A 25,207-nucleotide genomic window follows, 5' to 3' on the forward strand; every position below is an offset into this window, starting at 1 on the left:
TCTGTTCCCAGAATCTACCACGGAAGTGGGGGTGCTTGCTTTCCTAGGGGGCCCAGTCCAGCCTGTGACACCTGGGGAGACCTTCCCACTCTGAGATGGACCACAGGCTAACCTGATCTGGAGAAGGACCGGTCCAATCAGAAAGGATCTGGGCTAACCCTGGACTCAGAGGCTACCATGGGAGCAATGGCCCATGACTAGATACATGTGACACTCGCTGCACCCTGCAGCGGAACAGGCCATCTGGCAGCGGTCTCAAAGGAGCAGATCCCAACAGCCCAAGGAGAGCCGAGGCAGCCAGTCACATCAGTGAGCTGGAGGTGTGAGGGTGGGGCCTCGGGCCAGGCGAAGGGGAGGGAGGAGTTTGAAGGGGTAACGTCGGGAGGTGCAGCTCCCACCGCAGGTGTGTCCAGGGCGCAGACAGGCCCGTCCCTGTCTCACCACACCCCACCTCCCAGACTCGCATGGTTTCAAGTTTCATCACAGCACAGGTGGGGAGTCCCCCCAGGCTGCAGTTTGCTTGGACCTGGACCTGGACCCGGACCCGGACCCCGGGGCTCCCTTCCCAAGCACACAGCCTGGGGCAGGTGGGGGGTGTGGAGCCCTGAGCCTCGTGGGCTGGATCCAGGCAAGCCAGGGCTCGATCCAGCCCATGGGCTTTGCCTAGCAGAGGCAGGAAGCAGCTTTCCCACTGCCACCTGGGAGAACAGCAGCGTAGCACTGCCTGGAGAGAGGCTTCCCCTGCTGCTCTGATTGTCAGGAACTCCAGCCAATCAGAGCAGTGGGGGGGGAAATGCTGTCTGGAAGCATGGGAGAAAAGTCCCTCCTCCTGCCCAGACCCCTGCCTTGTTCCTGCGTTTTCCCTCCCAGTCAGATCCCTCACCTCCAGGCAGCTCCTGAACCCCCCGGTGCACCTTACCTCCCACCCAAACCCCAGCCTGCTCCTGCACCCTCCCTGTCCCCCCAACACCCACCCGCAGCCTGCTCCTCCTGGCCACAGCCTGCAACCCCATCCTACGCCCTCCCGCCCAGACCCCACACCTGCTCCCTTGCACACACGGAACCCCTGAGCACAATGAGCTGGCTCAGTCGGGCCACAGTGAGGATTTTTTTTTGGCTTCTTCCTTATATATGGCCCCCGACTGATTTTTTTTTCATGTGGGTCAGTAGCCCCTGACCCAACAAAGCTTCCCCTGGCAAGTCCCTCTTTGAAGGGACACCCAGCCGCCAGTTTCATATCAAAAGCCACCTGCTGGCTGCAATTACAGAGCAGGTCTCCCTGGGCACTTCTGGGTTGGCTCAGGCCCTGCAAACTCCAAGCAAAATATTCGGGAGCAAAGGGGAGGCAAGACGCAAATGGGTCAGATCCCAGGGGGCCACCTGGACCTCGCAGAACAAAACAGACAACTGACCCACTGCTGTGCTGCCCTACAGGCCCTCCTCCGAGCAGCTGTGGGAGCTTCAGGGTCTCAGTTCCCCAACACACCCCCTCGCTTCGACCAGATTTCAGAGCACAGGCTCTGCTGCCTCGGCACGCAAATCCCCTGGCAGCCGCTGGTGTTTCCCACTCCCCTTCTAGCCCCAGACGCAGCAGACCGGTTGCCTTGGTGGGGTGTGAGGATTTGCTGCCAGTCTCCCGGCGCCTCCCAGGGCTGGGCCAGGAACACGGTATTGGCATGTGGAGGAGCAGGAGAGAAACCAGCCAACGTACTCCGTTCCTGTGGCAGCTTCTTCAGGGATGTGGTGAGAGACACCTCCCCAGGTCTCCTTCACCGGTTGCTATGCCCAGTCAGTGCAGGCTAAAGCAGCATCAAAGATGAGGGGAGAGCTGTGGAGCTGCCGCGGAGCTGGAGAGGAGCAGGAGGTTGCCCTGCCCCATAGGTCGCCCTGCCCCTGCTCTGGCGCAGGGGGAAAGGGGGCCCAGAACAGAGTCCACACTTCAAGTCAAAGCCCAGGACTCCAGCAGACATTAGCACCATATCAGGGAGGGGGAGGGGCCCCCTCGCTGGCTCAGTTCCTCAGCAGGTCGCCCAGGTCGTAGGCCTCAAAGAGGTCACTGACGCCCTCGCCCCCATCCAGCCCCCACAGGTAGTCATCTTGGTTGAGGGGTGGGGAGAAGCCGATGAATGGGGCGGAGTCGCCATAGGGCAGCTGGTCCTCCGTCTGCTGCAGCAGGTGATGGGGCATGTCCAGGAACCCGTCCTCCACCTCCAGCAGGGGCTCGGCTGGGAGAACGGAGACAGAAGGGAGAGCTGGGAAGGAGCTGGGTGCAGCTTGGTGTGTGCAGGCTGACTTGCCACGGCAGAGCCCCTGGCATCTCCTCACTCCCTGGGCGTGATGCCCCCAGGGCCCCCGTTCACTGGCGGCACAGGAGGAGGCTGGGAATGCAGGCAGAATTCTCCCATGGGGCCCTGAGTCCCCTTCAGTCCCAGCTTCCATCTCCTTATTATCTCCAGATGCCCCAGCCCGAGATCTCTGTCCCACCCACAGCTCTGCCGGGCCCCCCATCCCACCCACAGCCCCCCATAAACCCAGCCCTGGGGTCCTCACCCCACCCACCCACAGCTCTGCCGGGCCCCCATCCCACCCAGCCTGGGAACCTCACCTCACCCATCCACAGCTCTGCCTGGGGCCCCTATTCCAACCCACAGCCCCCCACAAACTCAGCCCTGGGGTCCTCACCCCACCCACCCACCCACAGCTCTGCCTATGGCCCCCATTCCAACCCACAAACCCACAAACCCAGCCTAGGAACCTCACCCACCCACAGCTCTGCTGGGCCCCCCCATTCCAACCCATAGCCCCCCAAAAACCCAGCCCCGGGGTCCTTACCCCCCCACAGCTCTGCCGGGCCCCCATCCCACCCACATCCCCCCAAAAACACAGCCCCAGGATCCTCACCCCACCCACCCACAGCTCTGCCTGGAGCCCTCATTCCAACCCACAGCCCCCCACAAACCCAGCCCTGGGGTCCTCACCCCACCCACCCACAGCTCTGCCTGGAGCCCTCATTCCAACCCACAGTCCCCCACAAACCCAGCCCTGGGGTCCTCACCCCCCCCACCCACAGCTCTGCCAGGACCCCCATCCTACCCACAGCCCCCCATAAACCCAGCCCTGGGGTCCTCACCCCACCCACCCACAGCTCTGCCGGGCTGCTCATCCCACCCAGCCTGGGAACCTCACCTCACCCATCCACAGCTCTGCCTGGGGCCCCCATTCCAACCCACAGCCCCCCACAAACCCAGCCTGGGAACCTCACCCACCCACAGCTTTGCTGGGCCCCCCCATTCCAACCCATAGCCCCCCAAAAACCCAGCCCCAGGGTCCTCGCCCCACCCACCCACAGTTCTTCCTGGGGCCCCCATTTCAATCCACAGCCCTCCACAAACCCAGCCTGGGAACCTCACCCACCCACAGCTCAGCTGGGCCCCCGCATTCCAAACCCACAACCCCCCACAAACCCAGCCCTGGGGTCTTCACCCCACTCACCCACAGCTCTGCCTGGAGCCTCCATTCCAACCCACAGCCCGGGAACCTCACCCATCCCTCACCTCTGCCAGGCCCCCCGATTCCAACCCACAGCTCCCCTGCTATATGCTAGCCCTGAACCCCCACTCCCCAGCCCTTTTTGGCTGATGCCTCTAGCTCCCACACTGCAGAATGGGTGCAGGGCAGGCCAGGTTCCAGGAAGCCTTATGGGAAGCAGGGCCTCGCCAAAGGCTGCCTGGCAAAGAGCTGGCCTGGTGGCTGGCACAGAGCCAGAGGTGGGGGCAGGTACGGGGGAAGGGCTTTATGGCTGCCATGAAAGAAAAAGTTAAATCCCACTGCTCTGGAGAGGGGAGGGAGAGGAGAAGCTGGGCCTGGCCTGAGGTCCCCTGCAGCCCAGCCAGGCCTCACCTTTCCCTGGGGAGGGGTCCGTGCCATCACTGCCGTCCTGAAGGGAGGGGGTGGGGAAGCTGCTCTCCTTGGCAGGGCTGTCCTCCAGGATCTCCTCAGGGCACAGGTACACCTCAATGGGGCCATTGGTGCTCTTCAGGTGGAGCTGCACGTTCTCCTGCTGGGAGAGGGGACGGATCAGGTCAGCTGGAGACTCATCCAGCAGGACCCATTGCACTGGGGCTCCCCTCCCCAGCCCCCTGCATTGCCAGCAGCTTGGCCAGTCATGGGAAACTCGGCCTCCCCCCGTAGGGATGACTCAGTGGGGAAGCCTCCCTCAGCTGGGCCTTTCCCTCGAGGGGAGGGAAGACAACCAAAGACAAATGCATGGGAGCCAGAGCTCCCAGCCAGGGGCCCAGCCCTAGTCACCTCCCTGCCAAGCACTCACTTCTAGCCCTTCTGAGCCCTGTCCTAAGGGGCATCTGAGCTCCTCGGATGGTGCCACTGCTCCTATGGGACATGCTGAGAATTCACACATCCTGGGGCAGAGCTACAGGGCTGGGACTCGGGGATTGGGTGCAGTCCCTGTGTGAGTTCAGGGAAGGCATCACCTCTCTGTGCCTCAGTTTCCCATCTCTAAAATGGGATAGCTGCCCTCCCTGGCTCTCTGGGCTCCTTGTGGCTCACACAGCGGGACACAGAACACAGGTGGCATCCCCACTGCTGGCCAGGTTTCCCCAGTGGCCTAACCTCATTGAAGTCCGGCACCTCCAGCTTGGTTTCTGGCGGGGCCTTGATCGCGATCACCGTCTGCTCTTGGAAGTTGCCAATGGCACGGATGTCCTGGTAGGTGACATATGCTAACGTGGGAGGGGGGAGTTCAGGAAACACTGGCCACCAGTTGAATCTTCTCAGACCACCAAGGACAAGCAAGTCACTTCTCTGCAGATTCTACATGCTGGGCCACCCGTCTGCCCCAAAACCAGGCAGGTTCCCACCCCGGCCCGCAAAGGCATCTTCCCTGCCAAGAATGGATTATGAACCTCTTCTTCCACACAGAGAGGGACGCAGGACAATGAACGTCTCCCCAGGGCAGGGAGTTAGCCACCACACGGAGCGCTTCAACCTCCCAAGGACAAGCAGCAAGGAAGTACTGTACATGGGGCTGAACAACTACAGGCTGGCACCAGCCCACCAGCCCAGGGCTCTAAGAACACCACTGTCTCATGTTTGTTACCAACCTGACCCCAGAGCCCTGGAGCTACGAGAATTGGGACGTTATCATCTCCCCCTCTGCTCCATCCCCCCAGGGGGAGCACAAGTAGGAAAGGCCCTTGGATGAGACAGACGCTGGTGGCAAAGCTTTCTGCACCAATGGACCCCAGCGATAGGGCTCCCTGGCAGAAACCGAATCCAAGCCAAGCTGTGCTGAGACAGACGAAACCCGCTGGGATCAGGGGCTTTCCCAAGACAGCTCTGAAACAGAGCTCATGTGCTGCTGAGTCAAAATGCAGGCCCTGGCCGGGGTGTGGCTTTATCTAAAGGCAGGAGTTCAACCCAAGTCAAGCTGCTCCTGGGCTCCTCTCTCTAGGCTGCTCAGCCCTCACCCTAGGTCCTCCCTCAGACCCAGTATCCCTCTGACAGTCATTTGCAGACTGGGTCATGCCCCTTCGCCCCCTTGGGAAGGATATCTCTGGTTAGTCTCATCGTCCGTCAGGTGCTTCAACTCGAGGGTGCAGTCCTGGGTGAGCTCATCCAACTTTCTCTCAGTCTTGGCCAGTTCCGCCAGCTCTTGGCGCAGGGACTGCTGCTTCACCATCACCGAGGTGTCCTCGAAAATCCCTGTGCCCCTGGGGAGACAAGCAGAGCCAGTGTCTGAGGATCAATGGAAAGCAGCACAGCTAGGCAGTGGAATTTTCTGCCTCAGCTGGGACAGTGCAAGGTCTCCTGTGAGGGAGACTGGTGCTTTCAGAAAACGTGCAGCCCCGAGCGCGCTGTGAAGCAGCATCGTAAATACGTGCAGCGAAACAGCTCTGTCAAAGGAAACAAGCTGGGCTAGAGATCAGGTGGAAAGCAGAGTCCCTGGATTGCCTGGCTGTAAAACCCTAGCACAGCCCAAAGCCAGAGCCATCCTGGGGAGCTTGGGCTGGCCCCTGTATTAGATCTGGTGACAGCTGCCTCCAATTATTCACCCCTCGCAAAGTAACCTGGCTCATGTACTCTACTCACTGCCAGCAAAGCAGGGGACGTAGGAATCTCCCATCAGCTCAGACCACCTCTACCAGCCAGCCACGGATGCAGCAGAGCTTAGGGAGAGAATCCCACAGTGGACAATTAGAGTAGCCCGCCATAGGGAAGGCATCACCTAGCTGCTGGTAACCCATGCTTTGCTTATGTAACCCTGAAGCATCCGTGGTGGGCAACCTGCAGCTTTCAGGGTGCATACAGCCCATTGGAACTCCACCTGCAGTCCTCAGACCCCACAGCTTCCCCACACGCCTCTCCTACACTAGGGCATTTCCTTCCTCCCGCTCCCAGGGTTGGAACGCAGTGAATAAGCTGTTCCTGGCATTCCAGCTCGGGGAGGGAAGCGGAGGAGCAGAAACAGAGCATGAATCAGGTGATCTGAGCACTCTGAAAGTGCTGGGAGGGTGCCAGGGCAGGCAGGTAAGTGCAGGGCTCCAGTGCCCCATTGCACGAGGGGTGCACAGAGAAGGGGAGACCACACGGGGATCTCCAGGGGGCTGCAGGCGGCTGTGGCCACTCATGCAGCCCATTCATCCTTTGCAGTTGCCCATCACCAGTTTGTACCCTCCCCTATACAGCCAGTTACATTGGGTCCTGCTGAGCTCCTGGTCTCAGTGTGATCTTGAGGCGGTGAGTTCCATGGGTTAACTTATAAACCACATAGAAATATTTGCTGTACTCTCCTTTGCAGAGGAGGGGAGGGCAGAAATGGGGAGAGAACAAAATCATTGTAATTAACGTAGGAGGAGAATTCAAGGTCTGCTCTGTCCTACAGCCTGATCCAGGGCAGACAAGCTAGCTCGCTATGGTTTACCCAGACAGCTCGAATGGGGGTGTCACCCCCTAGCTGTGTTGAAAGATCTCTATTCTGTCTCACCAAGGGCACTGAGTTTAAACTCTACTCTGGTGGGGGCTCTGCCCACCCATGCTCACTGGCCAAACCAAGGTAGAAACCAGCCAAGCGGGGACCACATTTGGCCCTGGATCCTAACTCTGTCCTCAGGCCAGCACAGGTGGCAGCATAAACCTCAGAACCCTACAAGTTCCCAGAGCAGACCCGGGCAAGGTCACTCCAGACTCAGGCAAGTATCTGCACATGACCAAACAAAGCCCTTTAGAGCTGATGGCCCCAGCAGAGCTGGTATCAGCCTGGACCCCGATCTCTCCTTGTCTCCTCCTTACATCCACTGGATGTTGTTCTTGGATTTCTTCCGGATGAGCTGAATCCCCTCCAGCACATTGGTGATGTCGTAGATCCGGCGCTTCTGCACCTCCAGCACCTCGGCTGCCCGGTTCAGGTCCAGCACCCCGTCCTCTGACTCACTCAGCAAGTGGATAAACTTCTTGGTCAGCAGCCCCAGGGAGGTGTCGTACCGCGTCTTCTCCCCGGGCGACTTGGGGGCTTTCGTGGTGGGGAGAGAGGAGACAGGTCAGGCAGATCTGAGCCAATAGGAGAAGCTGAGAAGTCCCAGCATGTCCAGAGAATGGCCAGCCTGATTCAACAGCTGCTGGCTAGAGGCCCACAGGACCCCACCCACGGGGGCTGCCGCAGATGGGGCCAGCAATGTAGTGTAGGGGGCAGCTGAGTCGCTCTCCCGCTGTCAGCTCAAGCAGCTGAGGCTCAGGCTTCCAGTGCTAAGGGTCTCTAGGTTGGGCAAGAAAGATGTGGAGACATTCGAGAAGGTCCAGAGAAGAGCAACAAGAATGATGAAAGGTCTCGAGAACATGAGCTGTGATGGAAGACTGAAAGAACAGGGCTTGTTTAGTTTAGAAAAGAGAAGATGGGAGAACATGACGGCAGGTTAAATGAGTGACACAAGGAAGAAGGAGAAAAATTGTTCCTCTTGGCCTCTGAGGATAGGACAAGGAGCAATGGGCTTAAGCTGCAGCAAGGGAGGTTTAGGTTGGACATTAGGAAACACTTCCCACCTGTCAGGGTGGTTGAACACCGGAATGAATCACCTAGGGAGGTTGTGGAATCTCCATCACTGGAGATACTCAGGAGCAGCTTAGAGAGACGCCCCTCAGGGAGGGTCTAGTCAGTGCAGGGCCCTGCCATGACTGGACTCAATGACCTCTTGAGGTCCTCTCCAGCTCTAGTGTTCTGTGATTCTAAGGTTCAGGCCCCTACAGGGCTCAAGCAGATTCAATTGCAGGTGCACCTATAAGCATGGGAGCACAGAGCTCACAGCAACAAACATCTCCAGGACCCAGCTGCTCCGGACAGAAGAGCCCTGGGGCGGGGCAGGTCTTTGCAGAGGGGCCCCGCCAGGCACGCATCTCCCCACCCCCACTCCCACCCACTCAACACCACTTACTCCTGGGGCTGGGGATTCGAGTGACCGTCCTGCCCTTCCCCTTGGGCGTCCGGAACTCTGGGGTGCCTGGCTGGCTGGTCCCTTCCAGATCCAGCTTCCTTTTGGCCTGACGAGCAAGAGAGAGAATTCCGGTTAGGCAAGAGAGCGACCGCTCGCAAACAGCAACACCCGACCTAGGCCTGGGGATGGCCACGACCCCAGTCTGCCCTCAGGAAGTCCACTGTGGTCCCGTCAATCACCCTGGGGTCGCCCGGATCCCTTCTCGCCTTGCAATTTCTGACGATCAGCGCTCTGGGGCAGGGGGACTTTGCCAGCTCCTGGCAGCTGCTTTTCCCCTCCCAGCAGGAACTCCAGCATGGCCCAGCCTCTCTGCAGAAGGCACAGGATAAGCAGCAGGGGCCCGATCATGCCAGGTCACTGGCCCCTGGGAATGGGGAGCTGGAGCTGCCTTTGAGGCCATATCACTGGGGCTTTAAGCCAGCTGCTGGCATGGAAGACCGGATGGACATGTGCTCCTTGGAAGGAGAAGCCCAGCCTTGCCTCACCTCCCTCCACACCCAGCAGTGATGGGGACTGCTAGAACAGACTCTTTCCACACAACAGAATCCAGCCCTGTGCTGGGCCAGTGCCAGGAACGGGAGAGAAGCTTGTACTCTAATGTTCTTCTGGCTGTGCCCTGCCCACCCTTAACCCAATTCCAGCTCTGCTCAGCCCCAGCAACAATCCTCCCGCACTCCCCTCCAGGAGCCAGCAGCTCATCCCCAACCTCAGAGAACCTGGTACAAACCCAGCACACACAGCCCTCCGGGAGCAGCTGCAAGGCGTTCCCATGGATGGCTGCTCTGTGGATGTGGAGCATTCGCAGCTGAGTGCTGGTCCCACACGTTGAAGCCCAGGGGCCCCTATCACTGAGCTGCCATCACGAGCAGGCCCACCGCGGGCAGAGAACTGGTGAGGCCCAGTCTCCCGCCAACCCCCACGAGACGCTGCCTCCGGGGCACGGTGTGCACCGCTCTGGGCTTTCCCTGGCACCGAGTGCACTAGCAGAGAGCCCAGCCACAGGAAAGTGCTTGCGTGAGATGTGTCCGGTTACGACAGCAGATTCTGGGAACTGGGTGCCGCTCAGCCCTGGCTGGGGGCCCAAGGGATCGGCCTGGGGCATCGCCTTGTGCCAGGGGAGCTCGGGCAGCCTTAGAAGGGGGCCCACCCTGACCCCTTTCAATTGCCCACCATCAGGGTGAAGGACCCCAGCAGGCTGGGAAGGAAAGCGGCACGTGGCCAGGCAGGGCGGTCGGCTCCCAGCAGCTGCCAGATCGTTTCCTGCCCACTTCCTGAGCGGCACCGGAGGCTGGCCCGGGTCCTGCTGCCCGTCCCTCAAGTGCTTCCCTTTTGGCACTGACTCCTCCAGGCAGGGCTGTGGCCCTGGGAGCCGTACGACCGGGCACTGCGCCAAGGAGAGAGCAGGAATGTGGGGGCAGGGCAGCTCTGTCACCCGGCCGGCCAGAGAGCAGCTGGCACAGTCAGTGCCCAGGCAAGGCAGAGAGGCAAGGTTAGCGCTTGCCAGGAGCCTGACACAGCATGATCAGCGCAGCCGGCAGCATTAGGGGCAGGGCTCCCATGCTGCCAGCTGGCGAGTGCACCCGCCGCTGTGATCTGCCGCCCAGGCCTTGGCGCGCTCAGGCTGGCCCCTGCAGGGATGCTACAACACACCGGGTGCTCCTGTGACTATGCAGCTCCCCAGGCATTGCCAGGAGCCCTGATCTCTGAGACCCACTTGCCATCCCAAAGCCTCTAGTGCCCTGGGCTAGCCAGGCGCAACTCAACTGCAACAGCCTGGCTGTGTCTCCTCGGTGGGGGAGGCTGCTTCCAGAGCCGGCTGAGAAACGCCTTGCCCGACATCATGCCATTGCAGCTGTCGTATCTGGAACCACACACCAGCTCCGCTTCTTCATGACAGCCTGCCCAGCGAGGACGGCCACAGAGAAGTAAGGGGGGAGGGACAGCTCAGTGGTTGAGCACTGGCCTGCTAAACCCAGGGTTGTGAGCCCAATCCTTGGCGGAGGTGGCATTTAGGGCCCTGAGGCAAAAAAAAAAATAGGAGGATGGTGCTTGGTCCTCCCAAGAGGGCAGGGGACTGAACTCCGTGACCTCCTGAGGTCCCTTCCAGCTCTGAGATGTGCACCTCCATATACGTATGTAAGAGTAAAAAGCAAGAGGTGTAACACCCTGCCCTATCCTCCGCCCATCAGCCCCCAAAACACACACTCCTCTCCCCGGCTCCATCAGCGATCACACACAGGGGCCATCGGTGAAATCCCAGCTTTGAGCAGGCTCTGCTGGGTGATTTTCTAGCAGCTGTTTGCAGCATCCTCCCCACATGCCTCCTCTTTTCCTCTCCCTCAAAAAACTCTGTAGAGAGAAACAGCCGGAGACAGCCCAAAGGAGGGTGTCTGAATTTGGATGGTGACTGGCCCTAGGCTCAGGGTGAGCGTTAACGCTGGGTTGGCTCACGCCTCCCCATCAGCAAGGTGGGTCCACCTGACCCAAGAGGGCAGAGACAGCTCAGTGCTAGTTTTGGATCAGCAGTGAAAATACCCAGCTGAGGACACCGGAGATTCAGCCCAGCTCCAATGGATCTTAAACCCCTGCCATCCCCAGCATCTGAGAAGGGCGTGGGGACACTGCTCAGGGGCCTGGAGCCGCAGAGAAGAGGCTTGGAAGGGCAGGATGGTGTGAAGGGCTCAGCTGTCACCAGACAAGGGAAGGAAACAGAGCTGAGCAGCAGGAGGAACAGTGCCCAGACTCTGCTGGACTGAGCTCCCACCAGGCGACAAACCCCTGAGCAGGTCCCAGTCCCCACACACAGCAGTTAGGCTATTAACAGACCCACCCCGGGGCACACTGTGGCGGCTGATCAGAAAGGCCTGGGAATGGAGGCAGGCCAGCACCGGAAGCTGGCCCCAGTCCTCACCCTCCGCACGCCTGTCCCCTCTTTTCTGCAGGAGTCTCTTCCACCCCACTGTCCCAGCTCTAATTCTCCAAGCACCTTCTCAGCAGGCACTGTGGCTTGGTAGGAGAAAGCATCTGCCTGGTAAGCAGGAGACCCTGGGTTTGCTTCCCAGTGGAGCCTGGCTGTTTGGCTTCACGGGCAGCTGGTGTTGGCCCCTTGCAGAAGAGGGGATGCATTTTAGTCTTGCATTAAGCACTGTGACTAACAGCTACCCCAGCTGGCCGGCCGTTCATCCTCTCCCTGGGGGGTGGTGCAGGTGCAGCGTTCCAGCAGGGTGGGTAGGGACGGTTCTACTGGAGAATCAAAGAAACAGCTCTGATAGCCGGGGAGGATGTACGGGGCAGTCCCCAGTTCCTGTGGACACAGGCCCCGGTCTCATGCTGACCCTGCCTCCCGCACAGCCGACAAGCCCCTGGCAGCCCAATGGTTAAACCTAAGCACATGGGAAACACCTGCCAAAGTAATCGTACCACAAGCGCATCTGTTGCTCCGGTTTAAGCCCTGAAAGCCGAGACAGCAGTGTGGGGGAGGGGTCAGCTTGGTGCCTTCCCCTTCCCTCCCTCCCCCCTGCCCACAGAGCATCTGTTGGCAACAAATTCGCTAGAGCGGGCCAGCAACAGGTGGCTGTGACAGTGCATGGCTGGTGCGGCCAGGCAGGGGCTCAGTGGCCAGCCCAGCAGCCCCCATGCCAAGGCACCAGCTGCAGGGAGGGGCTGATGCTTAGTTCTCCATGGCAGCAGCAGCAAGTGAGGGGGGCTGCAGCCCTCCCCCCCACACAGCTCCCACCCAAAACTCTCAGGTTGCTAAAGTGCCAACCTCCTTGCCTAGAGACACCCATCCTCCCCACCGCTAAGGGCACCAAACGGGACACTGCCTCATCCCCCTCCCACCCCAACCAACCTGGACAACTGGGAGAGGGGAGGGCACATTCTCCTCCCTGGCTAGCACCTTGCATGGCTCATCAACAGCTCTGGGAGCAACTTACAAAGGACGCTATCACGGGCACCATTTTACAGGTGGGGAAACTGAGGCACCGAGCAGGAAAAGTGACTTACCCAAGCTCACCCCAGCGACAGAGCTGGGAATAGACCCAAGGACTCCCCGGAGCCAGCCTGGGTTCTAACCCCTAGGCCACACTGTCACAAGCTTCACAAATGATGTGAGGGGAGAAGGAACTCAGAATCCACTTCTGCTCCCTGGGGTGCTGCCCTGGACCCCCCATGCTGTGGGCCAAGCCCATTACTGGCTGCGCGCCTGCATGCTCCCCTGACTGGAGCCCCCGTGAAGCAGCTCAGCGCTAAAGCAGACAAAGAGCTCCTGAGAACAGAGTACCAGCCCCGTCAAGGGCATGAGGGAGGGAGAAGGGACCCTTCTCAAGACACACCAGCCCCACACCCTGGTTACTAGCTACATCTTGAGAGATGGGGGCTGGTTGAGACATGGAAAAGGGACACACAGGACAGTCTCGCTGCTGCTGAAGTGGTCTGGGGGATGCAGCAGGGGGCGCATCCCTGTACCTCCCTTGCACTGTTGGGGGGCAGTGCTACATCCCTTAGCTGAGGAACTTGATGCTAACAAAGATCTTCCCACCAGGGCCCAAATCCACACTCCAGGAATGACGTTCCCCCTCCTGCGACACCCCCGTGCTCTGCTGCCTGACCAGCCCTGTTACACCGCTGTCATGTCCCACCCCAGAAGTGGCTGCATTTCAGCACTGGCTGAAGCTCTCTCCAGCGGAGACCACAACGCACAGAGCTTTTGGGGACCTGCCAGTCCAAGGCTGCAACCCGAGGGGGAGATATTACAGCTCCCAGTGCCTCAAAGGCTTCAGAGAGCAAGTGCTGCAGTCCAGGAAGAACAGGAGCCCAGCAGGGAGATCTCAGGCAGAGAGAGAATTTCTCTGCTGATGCGGCAGGTCCCAGGGTCCTTAATGCAACTTCCCAGGTCACTGGGTCAGGCGCGCTGCCCTGCCGTGCTAAGCGCGAGCATGTGGGGCGTGGAGTGTCTCTCAGGATGGTAGGGAACCGGGGAGAGGAGACGGATTTGCTGCCCCATGTTTGGCGGCAGGGGGCCAGAGAGTGGAGTTTAAGCACCTCCCATTGGAGTGGGGAGATGAGCCCTCCTTGCCTTGCACTGGGATGGAGTCATCCCCTGCCACCCCTAGGCCAAGCAGTGGCCCCGGTGTTTTAATGGATGGCAGGAATGGACAAAAGGAAGCCCAGGGCGGGTCTCAGCCCTGCTGCTGGCCAGGCCCAGAGCTGGCAGTCTCTCCTCTCCAGCAGGAGCTGGATTAACCATACAACAGCTGGCCAGAGAAGCCACAGCACAGAGCTCATTCTACTACACAGCCTGGGCAGAGCCCAAGGGAGGGGTGCACGGACAGCTGCCAGGCTGGGGCTGTGGGACAGAGGGGCGAGCAGCAGGGTGGACACTGGAATAGTCAAACACGATGGGAAAGCCAATTCTGATTGCCGAGAAAGGCCGAGAGCCCCACTGTGCCGTGCAGGACATCAGCCTCCCGCAGCCCTGGATGCTGCATCTGCTCAGCCTCCTGACTTCTGGGCCAGAGGAATTTGTTGGGGGTGGGAATGCAGAGGATGACTGGGGAGACCTCCTCGCCCCAGCTATATGTTGCTGCGGAGGGGTAATTAATAGGGCTGTCAATTACAGCAGAATAGTATTAACGCAATTAAAAAATTAGTGTGTTAATTGCAGGCATTAATTGACAACTGGGGGCTGATGGGGGGGAAGCCGGCCCTCCAGGCCAGTGACCTGCGGGGCATTGCCTCCAACCCAGCCTGGCTGCACCCCAGCTGGGCTGCCAGCTGGTTGTCCTACTGCCCCGGCTCTCTGGTATGTGTGTGCACGTGTCTGTGTGAGTCTATTTTGCTATGCCCTATAAAAGTATGTGTATCTGCATTGTTGTTACACACTGTGTGCATGTGTTTGTGCTGCTATACATGGTGCATGTGCATGTGGGTTTGTGTTTCTACACACAGTGTTTTCTGTGTATTTGTGTTGCAGATCGTATTCCTGTTATTGTTCAACAGTATGATTTATCACGATTGTTTTTTTAATCTCTTGACAGACCTAGCAACTAATAAGGCCTGGTTCCTCTGTTGCTCTCCAAGTGCTTTACAAAAGGAGGGCAGTGTCACTGTTCCCATTTTATCAATGGGTAAACTGAGGCACAGGGCAGTGCTGGGCCTTGCCCAAGGTCCCCCAGCAGGCAGAGTTGGGCAACAGAGCCAGGCCCTGGGAGCTCCAGGCCACCCTGTTCTACAGAGAAACTCACCTAGGAAGCCAGCATCCTTCACCTCCTCTCTGCTTGGCTGCTCCTTGCCTGCTTCCCCTCCACCCGCCTGGGAACCTCCCAGCCTGGCTGAAGACTGCTGCAAGGATGGGATGCAGGGGGCAGAAGCCTGCCAGGTTGTGCTGCCTCACCCAGACCCAGCCCTGGCTCCAGAAGCAAGAGGGAAAGGAGTTGGGGAAAACACCCAATAAGAGAGATTCTGCACCCGCTGCAGCCCAGCCCCTTTGCCCTGTATTGCTGGGGGCACTTCATCTCAGCAGCACCGGGCTGGGTAGGCCAGGCCCGTCCGGGCAGCTCCAAGGGCTGCCCTCACCCCACACCCTTGCACCACAGGGCGTGGGAACCCGGCCTCTGGGTTATCACAGACTCTCACAGCCCCAAGCTCCCCAGCATACGCCCTGCACACACCAGGGCGGGTACACTGGCAGCATGCCCAGGCACAAGGAGCCAGGGAAGGCTGACTTACCTCTTCCGAACCCTGGAAAGGTGGGGAAGGTTCCCTCCCGCCCCCGCCCCACCAGTCCTGGATGGGCCAGCAGCCCTGACAGGCAGCTGCCACCCGCAGAGCCACGTCGGTGGCCTTGCAGAGCTCTTTCCTCCAGGGGGAAAAGCAGCAGCTGCCGCTGAGCTCACAGTGGAGGTAACCTGAAGTGAAAGAGCTGTAGCAAAATGAAGGACAAGCCAAATGCACCTGGGGCAGAGATAAGAGGCGGGGTCAGATCCTGAACCCTCCCTGCCCAGGGAAGGAGGCTGCCCACACCGGAAGGGCCACAGGAGGCCAAAGAGCAGCCGCACTGCCAGGCGACCCCAGCAGCAGGGCCACAGTAGCAATAGGCTGTCAGTGACCAAGTGCTGGCATCAAGCCCCGCTGGCTGTGGCAGACAGGTGCAGCTGGCTCCGCAACAGCAGGACGTGCTGCAGTTCACTGCCAGGTCTCTGGTTTGGGCGCTGCAGGCTTCTGGCCACCAGGCCCTGTTCCCCGAGGCTGGGCCCGGCAGGCTCTGCACAGAACAGGCAGGGCACAGCTGATAGGTCAGCTTGGATGCTGGACTGACAGGTGGTAGGAACCTCCTTCCTGGCTGGAACCCAATCCCACAGGTGCCTCAGAGCTACTCCTGGGGCAGCAACTGATCAGCATGTGTGACTCCAACGCACTGCTCTGGCCCGGCTCCAGGTGCCAAGGGATGCTGACTTCATCTCCCTCCCCAGCCAGGTGGGGACAGGGGTTCAGGCTGCACTGAAAGGTTGCCCAGAACTCTAGCCCAGCACCAGACCTGTGGCAGCCGTGGGCGAAGAGGGTTGGCTGACAATCCTGGGCTACAGTAGCACTAGGGATGTCCCAGCCCCCTGCCTGTCCCCCGTGCAGACCCTGCCTCCTTCACCACTCCCCAGCAGAGCCACACCTTCGCCTGGTCCTGCCCTGCCTCTGAGTCACAGGCATCCTGGAACAGAACAGCCAGAGCCTCTCCTGGAGCAGTGCTTGACAGCCAGGCACTAGATGCAGCTGTGGGGTGAGTAGTCTGCAGAGCAACACCAAAGCTGGGAGCGTTACACTCCCCACCCCATCAACGGGCAGAACCCAGCTCAGACCTAAGGGATGGGGCTCAGAATTCCCCCTCCATGCAACAAACAAAAAAAAAAAAGGTCCCAGGAAACATTCCCCTAGGTACTCCCAGCAGGCCAGTTCCATGCCCTGTGGCTGAGCGAGGCAAGAAGCGGGGGTTCCACCACCCCTACTAGCTGGGTGGGATAGAAATGCCCTGGTAGGACACAGGCCAGTAAGTCTGAAGCCACATTAGCCGGCTGTGGTCCAGCCCCACAAGCTAACAGTGATGCCAAGCCTTCCCTTAAAGAACCCAGGGCCAAAGCCCCAGTGACAGACTGACCCACCCAACCCTAACCACACCACAAGGCTGCAGTGCCCTGGGCCAGGGAGAACCTGGCATTAGAGCCTCCCCTGCCGTCCAGCAGCATCAGCCCCAGGACACAGACATGCCAGTGCCGCATAAGATTAAAGGAGGCCAACGAGAGGGGTCTTCAGCCAGAGCAGGTGCACTGAGCCAAGGGAAGCCGGACGGGAAGGAACAGAGCCCTGGCCGGCTTTTCCTTTTGTATAAGTCTAGTCCAGGCAGTCAGGGCTTTCCCCCTTGGCCTTTGAGCTTGACTTTGCAAAAAGAGGATTTGCAAAAGTAGATCAGACCACTGGTCTTCTGGTCTGGTCTCCTGACTCCACCAGCAACAGGCCCCACAGAGAAGGACAGGACAGGACAGGACTGACCCCGCCACCAGGCTTGTGCCCTGCTGGATACATAGTGGGGAGGGGGAATGATTTCCTGAGCCCTCCAGCCACCAATTTACACCCTGAAGCATGAGTCTGCAATGTGCTTCTCCTGGGGCCTGCACAGCTGTAGGACTCTTGCCCATGGGACTGGACAGCCCTAAAACTCCTGCTACAATACTGGATTTCAAAGCTTCCTGATGCAGGGAGTTCCACAAGTCAGCCACATGCGGCGTGTGGCATGGCTGTGTATGTGAGGTGATGTGCAAATCTCAAGACACAGCCTGTCTGATTGCACGCCTTCTGTGGGGCTGTACTGACCCACCCAAAGCCCCCCAGGGGACCCAACCATGTCAGCGGCGGGAGTAAAAGCAATGGGAAGGGAACCTCCTTCCCCACTCCTAACTCAGTTTATGAAGTCATGGCCATGATAGCCTGGCAAGCAAAAGCAGCTCCTCACAATGCACTGAGCACAGCAGCACTAGTGAAACCAGAGGCGTGACTGCAACACACACAGGAGACCCTCCAGCTCCCACACAACAGCCTGGCTCCAGTACCCAGCAGATCTCAAAGCACTTTATGGACGTAACATAATTAAGCATTTTAAAGATGGCAAAACCAAGGACGAGCTAAAGAGACTTGCCCAGGTCACAAAGCCAGGAATAATCCCCAGGAATCCCCAGACCACCTGTGATTTATTTGTAAGCTTTCCTCATTACCCCCTAGCGGCACCCCCCACTCCTGCTACAAGACCTAGGAGACAACCAGAAAACCACTTTAGGTAATAGTACCCAGATTACCTGCATCCTAGGTATTTATGGGTGTAGCATTGAAACAGGTCATGTTCCAATCTCTTGGCCAATTGGAGAAAGCACAATCAACCTTCAGAAGGGAATCCATAGGGCTGTGTTCCTACCAACCACCCCCGACACCCATCGTGGCAATTGCCCTTTGTACAAAAAAAAAAAAAAAAAAAGGGGTTGGTCAGCATTTCAAGTTCAAATCCAAACAGCTTCTCCTATGGACTCTGCACTCCCAGACTTGTGAATCAGCCATCTCAAAAGCAGCCTGGGTTAAGTCGCAGGATTCAGGGAGCCAGGGAGAAATGTCAAGACAAGAATTTTAACAGAAGGGAAATTACACTGTAATTCCTGTCAGGTTGCTATAAAAAGAGCACTCGGTGCTTCCAAACGTATACGAATCCTCTTATGAACACACACAGGTCTGGAAGGACACATGAAATAAGGACAACGGGCAAAAAAATAGTATGAAACAAACTCACAGAGAAGCATGGATGCATTGTTTAAGCTACATCTTTAAGAGTAGGTGCACACTCCTTCCTGCTTCCTGAAGACATTCTTAAGAGTCTTGGTGTTGAAGAGCAAACAACTCAGAAAGGTTCCCGAGGACACTACTCAGCCTGTTTGTCCACCACATATAACTGAGCCTAAAATCTCTGAATCCACTTGCAAAGAGGGAGGGCAGATATTCAATTCAAAGGCAGAATGTTGCAGGAGGAGACATCCACCACAGGCTCTCCTCAAAGAGGAGAAGGTAGGGAGGTGTTACACGCATGTGACTGAGGCAGAGAGAGGTGTCTACACTTCAGGGTGGGGTTTGAGTCCCAGACCAAGAAGAAATACTTGTGCTAGCTCTGAGCAAGCTGGTGTGCTAAAACTAGTGTAGCAGCAGCAGGGGCTAGCTGCTCTGAGTGCGCACCTAGTGCCTTAGACAAGGTCATACGCCAGGCAGGTAGCTACTTGCACTGCAGCAGATACACTGTAGTCAATGGGCTCAAAATCAGCATGTCTCCTTGGTCCTTCAGCTTGATGTGAAGTCAGACCTTGAGTAATATGCCCAGAGTCACACTGGGAGCCTGGGGCAGAGCAGGGAATTGAACCCAGGTCACCAGACTTGCTGGCTAGCACCCACCCATTGTACCCACTTCCCTCCTCCTGCTGCTTAGCTGCCCCCATGAGACAAAATCCGAAGGCCAGCTGCCCAGTGTGTCAGCCTAGGATTGGCTGGAAACATGGTGAACGTGCTGGTGGAAGACCCATTCAGGATCCCCCCAGAGACTGGGAGCACGGTGGAGAGGACTAGAGCCAGGCCTTGCAAAAGGGGGCATTTTAGCAGACACCCCTAGCAGAACTCCCGTGACAGCTGGATGGAGGGGGAAGGCAGCGCCCCACAAGGAGGGACAGAGGGGGCACATGGAATTGACATGGCAGCAAGGAATAAACCAGCGGTGTGGCTGGGTGGATTCTGCACAGCCTGACTAGGCAGCCTCAATCCCAGAGGCAGCACCTGTCTTGGAGACACTCATAGGTCAGTGGGAAGCAGAGGGAGAAAGCCCAGAAGTTCCTCCTCCTGCTTTCACAGCCAGGTGACACCTCTTTCCCTGGACGGGAGGGAGCCTGAGGGTGGGACTGCAGACAACACAGGCAGGGAGCAGAATGCTTCCTATTGCCCAATGCCCAGGAGTCAGCAACCCCCAGCACAGGTGCCAGGAGTGGCACGCAAACCGATTGCCATCCGCATACTAGGAAGGAGCCTGGCCCAGCCCCCTTCCCCAAGCAGCCAGGAGCTTGCTCAAAGCCAGGCCAGCTGTAGATTAACAAAAGCCCAGCTAATGCTCCCAACCACCACCTAACCAGTAACGCTCTGCATCTGAACTTATTTATGAATGAAGCTGTTATAAGTGGGACTATGAGTGACTTTAAAAAAGTATCACTGGCACTGGAGCCGCACATAGAGGTCAAAAGGTCAAATTTCGGCACTCCACCTCAGGAAGGTTGCTGACCTCCTAGCTCAGACCAAGCAGCAACCCAGCCGGTGGCTGAGCCCTCGCCTGGGTGGCGGATAGCTGCAGTGAGGTTGTGACCTCAAGGAAGGAGAAAATTGGAGCAAGGGAAAAACAGCAAAGATTGGGAGAAAAGCAGGAGACCTTTAAGAACAATGATGTCCCACAACCAGGAAGGATAAATACACACGATAAAGAGCATCAAACCTCCTGCTCTGCCTGGATTCCGTGCTGATTCTCCTAGTGCTTCTCCTCTAACTAGAGGCACCAGCCAACAGAAAGCCGGCACCTTCCATACTGCCAGACAAAGGATTCCTTAGGAGGCTGCCTCCAGCTAGAAGTTCTGCAGTGCAGGGGGTGGCAGCTGATCTAGGGCCTTAGCACTAGATCATTACAGGGCCTGATCGCTCTCTTTCACACCACTGTGACCCCCTTGCAAGGCACCTCTCTAGCTGACTAGCTAGGGCATCTTGTGAGGTTTCAGTGTGCTCCCAGCTTATTTTGATTAACAAGAGGTCATGCAATTCAGTGGTCAGAGCAGCCAGCCTTCAGGGCTCACTCCCCCCACTACTTCTGAATTACAACATAGAATCATAGAACAGTAGAGCTGGAAGAGACCTAAAAAAGCCATCGAGTCCAGCCCCCTGCTCTAAGCAGGACCAAACCCATCAGACCAGACCAGCCAGGGCTTTGTCAAGGCGAGACTTAAACACCCCCAGGGATGGAGACCACTACTGCCCTGCGTAGACCATTCCAATGCTTCACCACCCTCCTAGTGAAGAAGTTTTTCCTAATGTTCAACCTGGACCTTCCCAACTGCAACTTGAGACCATTGTTCCGTGTTCTGCCATCCATGACCACTGTGAGCAGGTTCTCTTTAGCCTCTTTGCAACCTCCCTTCAGTAAGTTGAAGTCCCCCCTCAGTCTTCTCTTCTGCAGACTAAACAGTCCCAATTCCTTCAGCCTTTCTTCATAAGTCATATGCTCCAGCCCCATGATGTAGACGACGTCACTCATGGTCTCTGGGCCCAAGCTCCTGCCTAGGACTTACATGACCATTGTGGGCCTTCATCACTGGGAGCTGGTAAAGAACTTTCAAATCCTCAGATGAACAAGGTGGGTGCTTCTGGAAGGGAAGTGTCTCCTTTAGGCCACTGTCATTCACACCCTGTTGACCCTACACATAGGTTGCAGGATCAGGCCCTTAAGCAGGTGGCTGTAAAACAACCTCTGCAAAGCTACAGTTGCCTTTGGCCAGGGAAGGGTTTCAGCAGCAGTATCTCTGCACCCAAGATCACTGGAGGGTACAGGAGGTATGGAGGGGATGCGTTTCACATTGGGCTCTGTGGTTAGGAGTTAAACACAGCCAGACACTCACAGCGAAGAAGAGGAGACAGGTGGAGCCCACTGGGGCCTACAGGCACAGGGTGGAGGGGTGGGCGGCTGTGCAGAGTGTAGCTCCAAATCAGAGCAGCACCCACTGCCCAGGCAGAGTTATGAATCAAGCGGAGAAAGGGAAACCGACGTGCTTGCAAGCCCACACCTGTCAGCAGCTGGGGATTCTCCCCAGTCTCTGGGAGAACAGAGACAGGCAGCAAAAGAGGGAACGGCTCCCAGGCTGCCTTGGGAGGCTGCAGTCACATGCTGGCCTGACCTGCCAATTAGCACTGCTGGCAGAGGCCTTCAACAGATGCTCAGAAGGGGCCACCGAAATGGAGGCAAAGCCGGTTAAAACTGCCTGACCTACCCAGTGTCGGAGCTGCGCTTTCACAGAGCCAGAGCCTGGTGACCCTGGCACCCACGGGATGTGAACAACAAACCAGCAGGGCTCGAGGGCCTCGGTTCCACAGACACTCAATGCCATTGACTCTTCCCAGGCCAGCCAGGGCCAAAGACAGGCAGCACCACTATGATCTGGCCCTGAGCAATGACAGCTCTGCCTCTGGAGCTTTCCCAGCTTCTGGATTACAGTGTAATCCACATACCCCTGTATCAGCAGCGATAACGTGCTGTGTACATAGGTTCACTCATCACAGGGGGCACCAGCTCTCTAAAGTCCTACAGGCCACACTGCATCAGAGCAGTGGCCCACCGAGTCTGTTACCCTTCTCTGACAGAGGCTGATATCCCATGCCTCAAAAAAAGCAAACTGTGATCCCTTTCTGCTCCCCGTGACGAAAAACAGCTTGATTCGCTGGGTCTTATTTACAGATCCCCAGGGAGGTAATGCATGCAAGTGAGGACTTGAAGCAGGGCTCTTGGGTTCTCTTCCCGGCTTCGCTGACTGTCCCAAACCAAACAAGTCACATCTCTTCTCTGTGTCTGTTTCTTCCTCTGTGAAATGGGTATAATATCCCTCTCCCACCCCCCACTGCAATGCCTATGACGAATAGCGGTGAAGAACGCTAGTAATGCTGGATTTGCCCTTCAACTAGATTTTGACCCTAGTTAGCAGGGCAACAGCCAAGTCAGCCATTCCTCGGTCCTTTGCAATCCTTCTAGTGCAGCTTTCCTAAGCTCCTACCTTTCAGGACATCCCTGCTATTTAATGAGGAATCCTATTCAAATTCAGTCTCCCCATACATACCGTACAGCTATACCCCACTACCACCCTTGGCTCGCCACCTGCGCCCACGTAGGCACAAAGTTCTGTACAGGCCTCCATCTGCCAGCTGCAGAGTGAGCCATCTGCCTAGAAGCCAACTGACCTCCAATGCAGTCAATAGAAAGACACTGACCATAGGCCAGGGCCTAAGGAACAGATGCCAAAAGGCCTACTGCAGGAAGCCATGTGATGTAGGATTCATTTCCTTAATGCAAGAGATTTTCTATGGCCTCAGGGCTGGGGTTTCTGATGGGCAGCCATAGTTCTTTGCACAAACAGAAAAGAGGAAGAGGACAGCAGCTTTTGGTGGGGTAAAGTGGAGCCAAAGGGAAGTTAAGAAATACACGAGCCCCTGGGCTGAGAGACTTATTTGTCTACTATTAAGCCATTAACAGTATAAGGCATTTTGCATCCTAAAGATATCCTGACCCTCAATCCACTAGGTGTTTGGTTTGAATATTGTCACACTGTTGGCTCACACATTTCATCTGGGTTCATACTTTGCTACCTAAGATACCAGACCCGACACAATGCAGGTTTGAAAAGGCAGAAAGACAGGGGAAAGGCAGGAGGGTCAGACACTTTACCGGCAGCCTTCCAGCCGAGGCAGATCGGATGGCTTTGATTTCAGGTCCATGAGGGGTAGCGTAGAGACAGCTGGCCCTGGGGGCAGGGGCGGCAGCCGCAGTCTGAGGGCACACCTGCATGAAGTAGCTGGCCGGGATGGAGTGCATCTGAGGGCTGCTGAGGCTGGAAGTCACCAAGTCTGCAGAGCTCATCACAGGTATGACTTTCTTTTGCTGCTGGGGGAGGCAGGCAAAGGAGCAGCTCCCGCTGTCTGGGGCTGCAGACACTCCCTTGGGTAGGCTCAGCATTGCAAAGTCCTTTCCGAGAGGCCCAGCTGGCAGGGAAGGGAGCGCAGAGACGTTGCACGGCTTTAAGGGGGGTGCTTAAAAACCTGGCTGCAGCTGAGACATACAGGATCAACGGAGGGGTCGGAGGCTGCTCTTAGCATTGCTCAGCCATTTAAAGCACTGCATGGTGTGCAGGAGCCGCCAACGGCCCCCAGAGATTGCAGTCTGAGGCTGTCTTGCAAAAAAAGCCCAGCTGGGATATTGGTTATAAGGCATTGGGGGGTGGGGGTGAAGTCCCTAGCGACTGTTTCAGCTCCCTCCCCTGCTGCAGGAGGAAAGCCCTAACCCCAGCCCTTCTTCCTGCAAGAGCCTCCAAGGGTCCGGCCAGGCCGGGCCGCCGGTTGCACTGTAAAACCAAACAATTCAAAGTTACTGGTTTTGTCTTCCGGGGAGCCGGGCTTGCAGCGCCAGAGAGCTGCGGGCAGAGCTTTGACCGCCGGCCGGTTAGTTCAGGGGCGGGAGACTTCCACCTCCGAGGGGTGCAACTCGCCCCGCTCCCAGCCCAGCCTGGTGCATCCGAAAGGGAACAAACCGAACAATAGCGACGATCGCCCCTTAAATCTCTGCTCCTTCTCCGTACAGCCCCCGGGCGGGAGGGCCCAGCAGCATCAAGCTTGGGGGAGCCGGGCCCTGGATCCGACCGAGCCCCCACCACTGGCTGGCATGGAGCTGCTCGCCACTGCAAGGCTGGAGCGGCTCGCCCCCCTGCCGGCGGGGCCGGGCCGGGATGGGCGCGGATGGGCGCGGGGCGCTGGCTGCGGAGCGGGCCCGGCTCTGGCTCTTTCTCCCGCGGCTCCGGCGCTGGCTCGCTTTTTTTTTTTTTTTTTTTTTAAGCGCCAAACTACGTGCCGCGAAATTCGGATCTCCCGCGGAAAAAGCCGCGCGCTGATTGGCCGCTGCAACACGGGCCGGGCCCCGCCCACCGAATTGGATACATTCGGCGAGGAAAGAGCGCGGGGCTGGAGGGGCGGAGGGGTCTGCTCTTAAAGGGGCAGCGCCGCGAACCCTCCACCTCTTGCCGCACTCAGCTCTGCTTCAGCCGCTCCCCCGCCCACCGCGCCGAATGGGCGCGGCAGCCGCGGGAAGGGGCGTGTCCGTACACACCGCGAGCTTCTGCAGCCGGAACTGGCTGTCAGACTTGTGGCTAAGGGAACACAGGGCGGGGGGAGTGTAAAGCCTGTTCCGCCCGTGCACCGCGCTGGGATCCGCTGTTGTTGCAAACAAAGCCCTGCGAGTGCAGTGGGTGTGCAATGGGCTGGGCTGTGGCAGCATAGCAAGTCGGGCCCTGGTCCCGCAGGGTGCTGCAGCAGTTTGCCCAGTGGGGGTGTTGAGAACCATTGGAACCAACTGTAAGCCCAGTATATAATGGAAGGTGCTTCATATATACTAGTTCCAATACCTAGCAAATGTGTCCTCTTGGCGCAGGAATGGCCTTACATGTACAGCACCTAGTGCGCCTGTACCCAGATCTCGACTTTGGTCTCAGAAAAATATTGCAATAGCAATGGACAGAGGTCACTGTAGTGATAGGCACCTTACGCAGCTGTCCCGGGCAGCTGATTTCCAGGCAGTGGCCTGGGGTAACAAGAGCAAACGTTGAGTGGCCAGTGTAACCCCCTGCTAAAGATCACAATGCCACTTGCTCAGATTTGGCCCTGTTGCCCCTTTGTTGGGACAGAGGGACAGCCCAACTAAATCTGAGTGAGTCTGGGGTGGGGGAGCACAGCCCACTAAGGAGTTGCCTGGAGCAGTAGCATCTTGCGTAGACTCTGCGTCTAGAGATAATTATTCACATGCCATGGTGCAGTCCTATGTCTCCCTAACATAAAACATCGGAGGG

General features: G+C 57.8%; 1 protein-coding gene across 1 annotated transcript; it reads right to left on the reverse strand.

Moving 5' to 3' along the window:
• Positions 1-2,010: 2,010 nt before the first annotated feature.
• Positions 2,011-23,328, reverse strand: E2F2 (E2F transcription factor 2). The gene is made up of 7 exons (XM_074976399.1): positions 23,041-23,328; positions 8,445-8,550; positions 7,309-7,528; positions 5,571-5,729; positions 4,630-4,744; positions 3,901-4,057; positions 2,011-2,225 (listed from the first exon to the last, which is right to left on the reverse strand). Exons 1-7 carry the CDS (start codon positions 23,326-23,328, stop codon positions 2,011-2,013), a joined length of 1,260 nt encoding a protein of 419 aa, XP_074832500.1.
• Between the last annotated feature and the right edge of the window lie 1,879 nt (positions 23,329-25,207).

The sequence above is a fragment of the Carettochelys insculpta genome, chromosome 24 (assembly GCF_033958435.1).
Source record: "Carettochelys insculpta isolate YL-2023 chromosome 24, ASM3395843v1, whole genome shotgun sequence".
Taxonomy (NCBI): Eukaryota; Metazoa; Chordata; order Testudines; family Carettochelyidae; genus Carettochelys; species Carettochelys insculpta.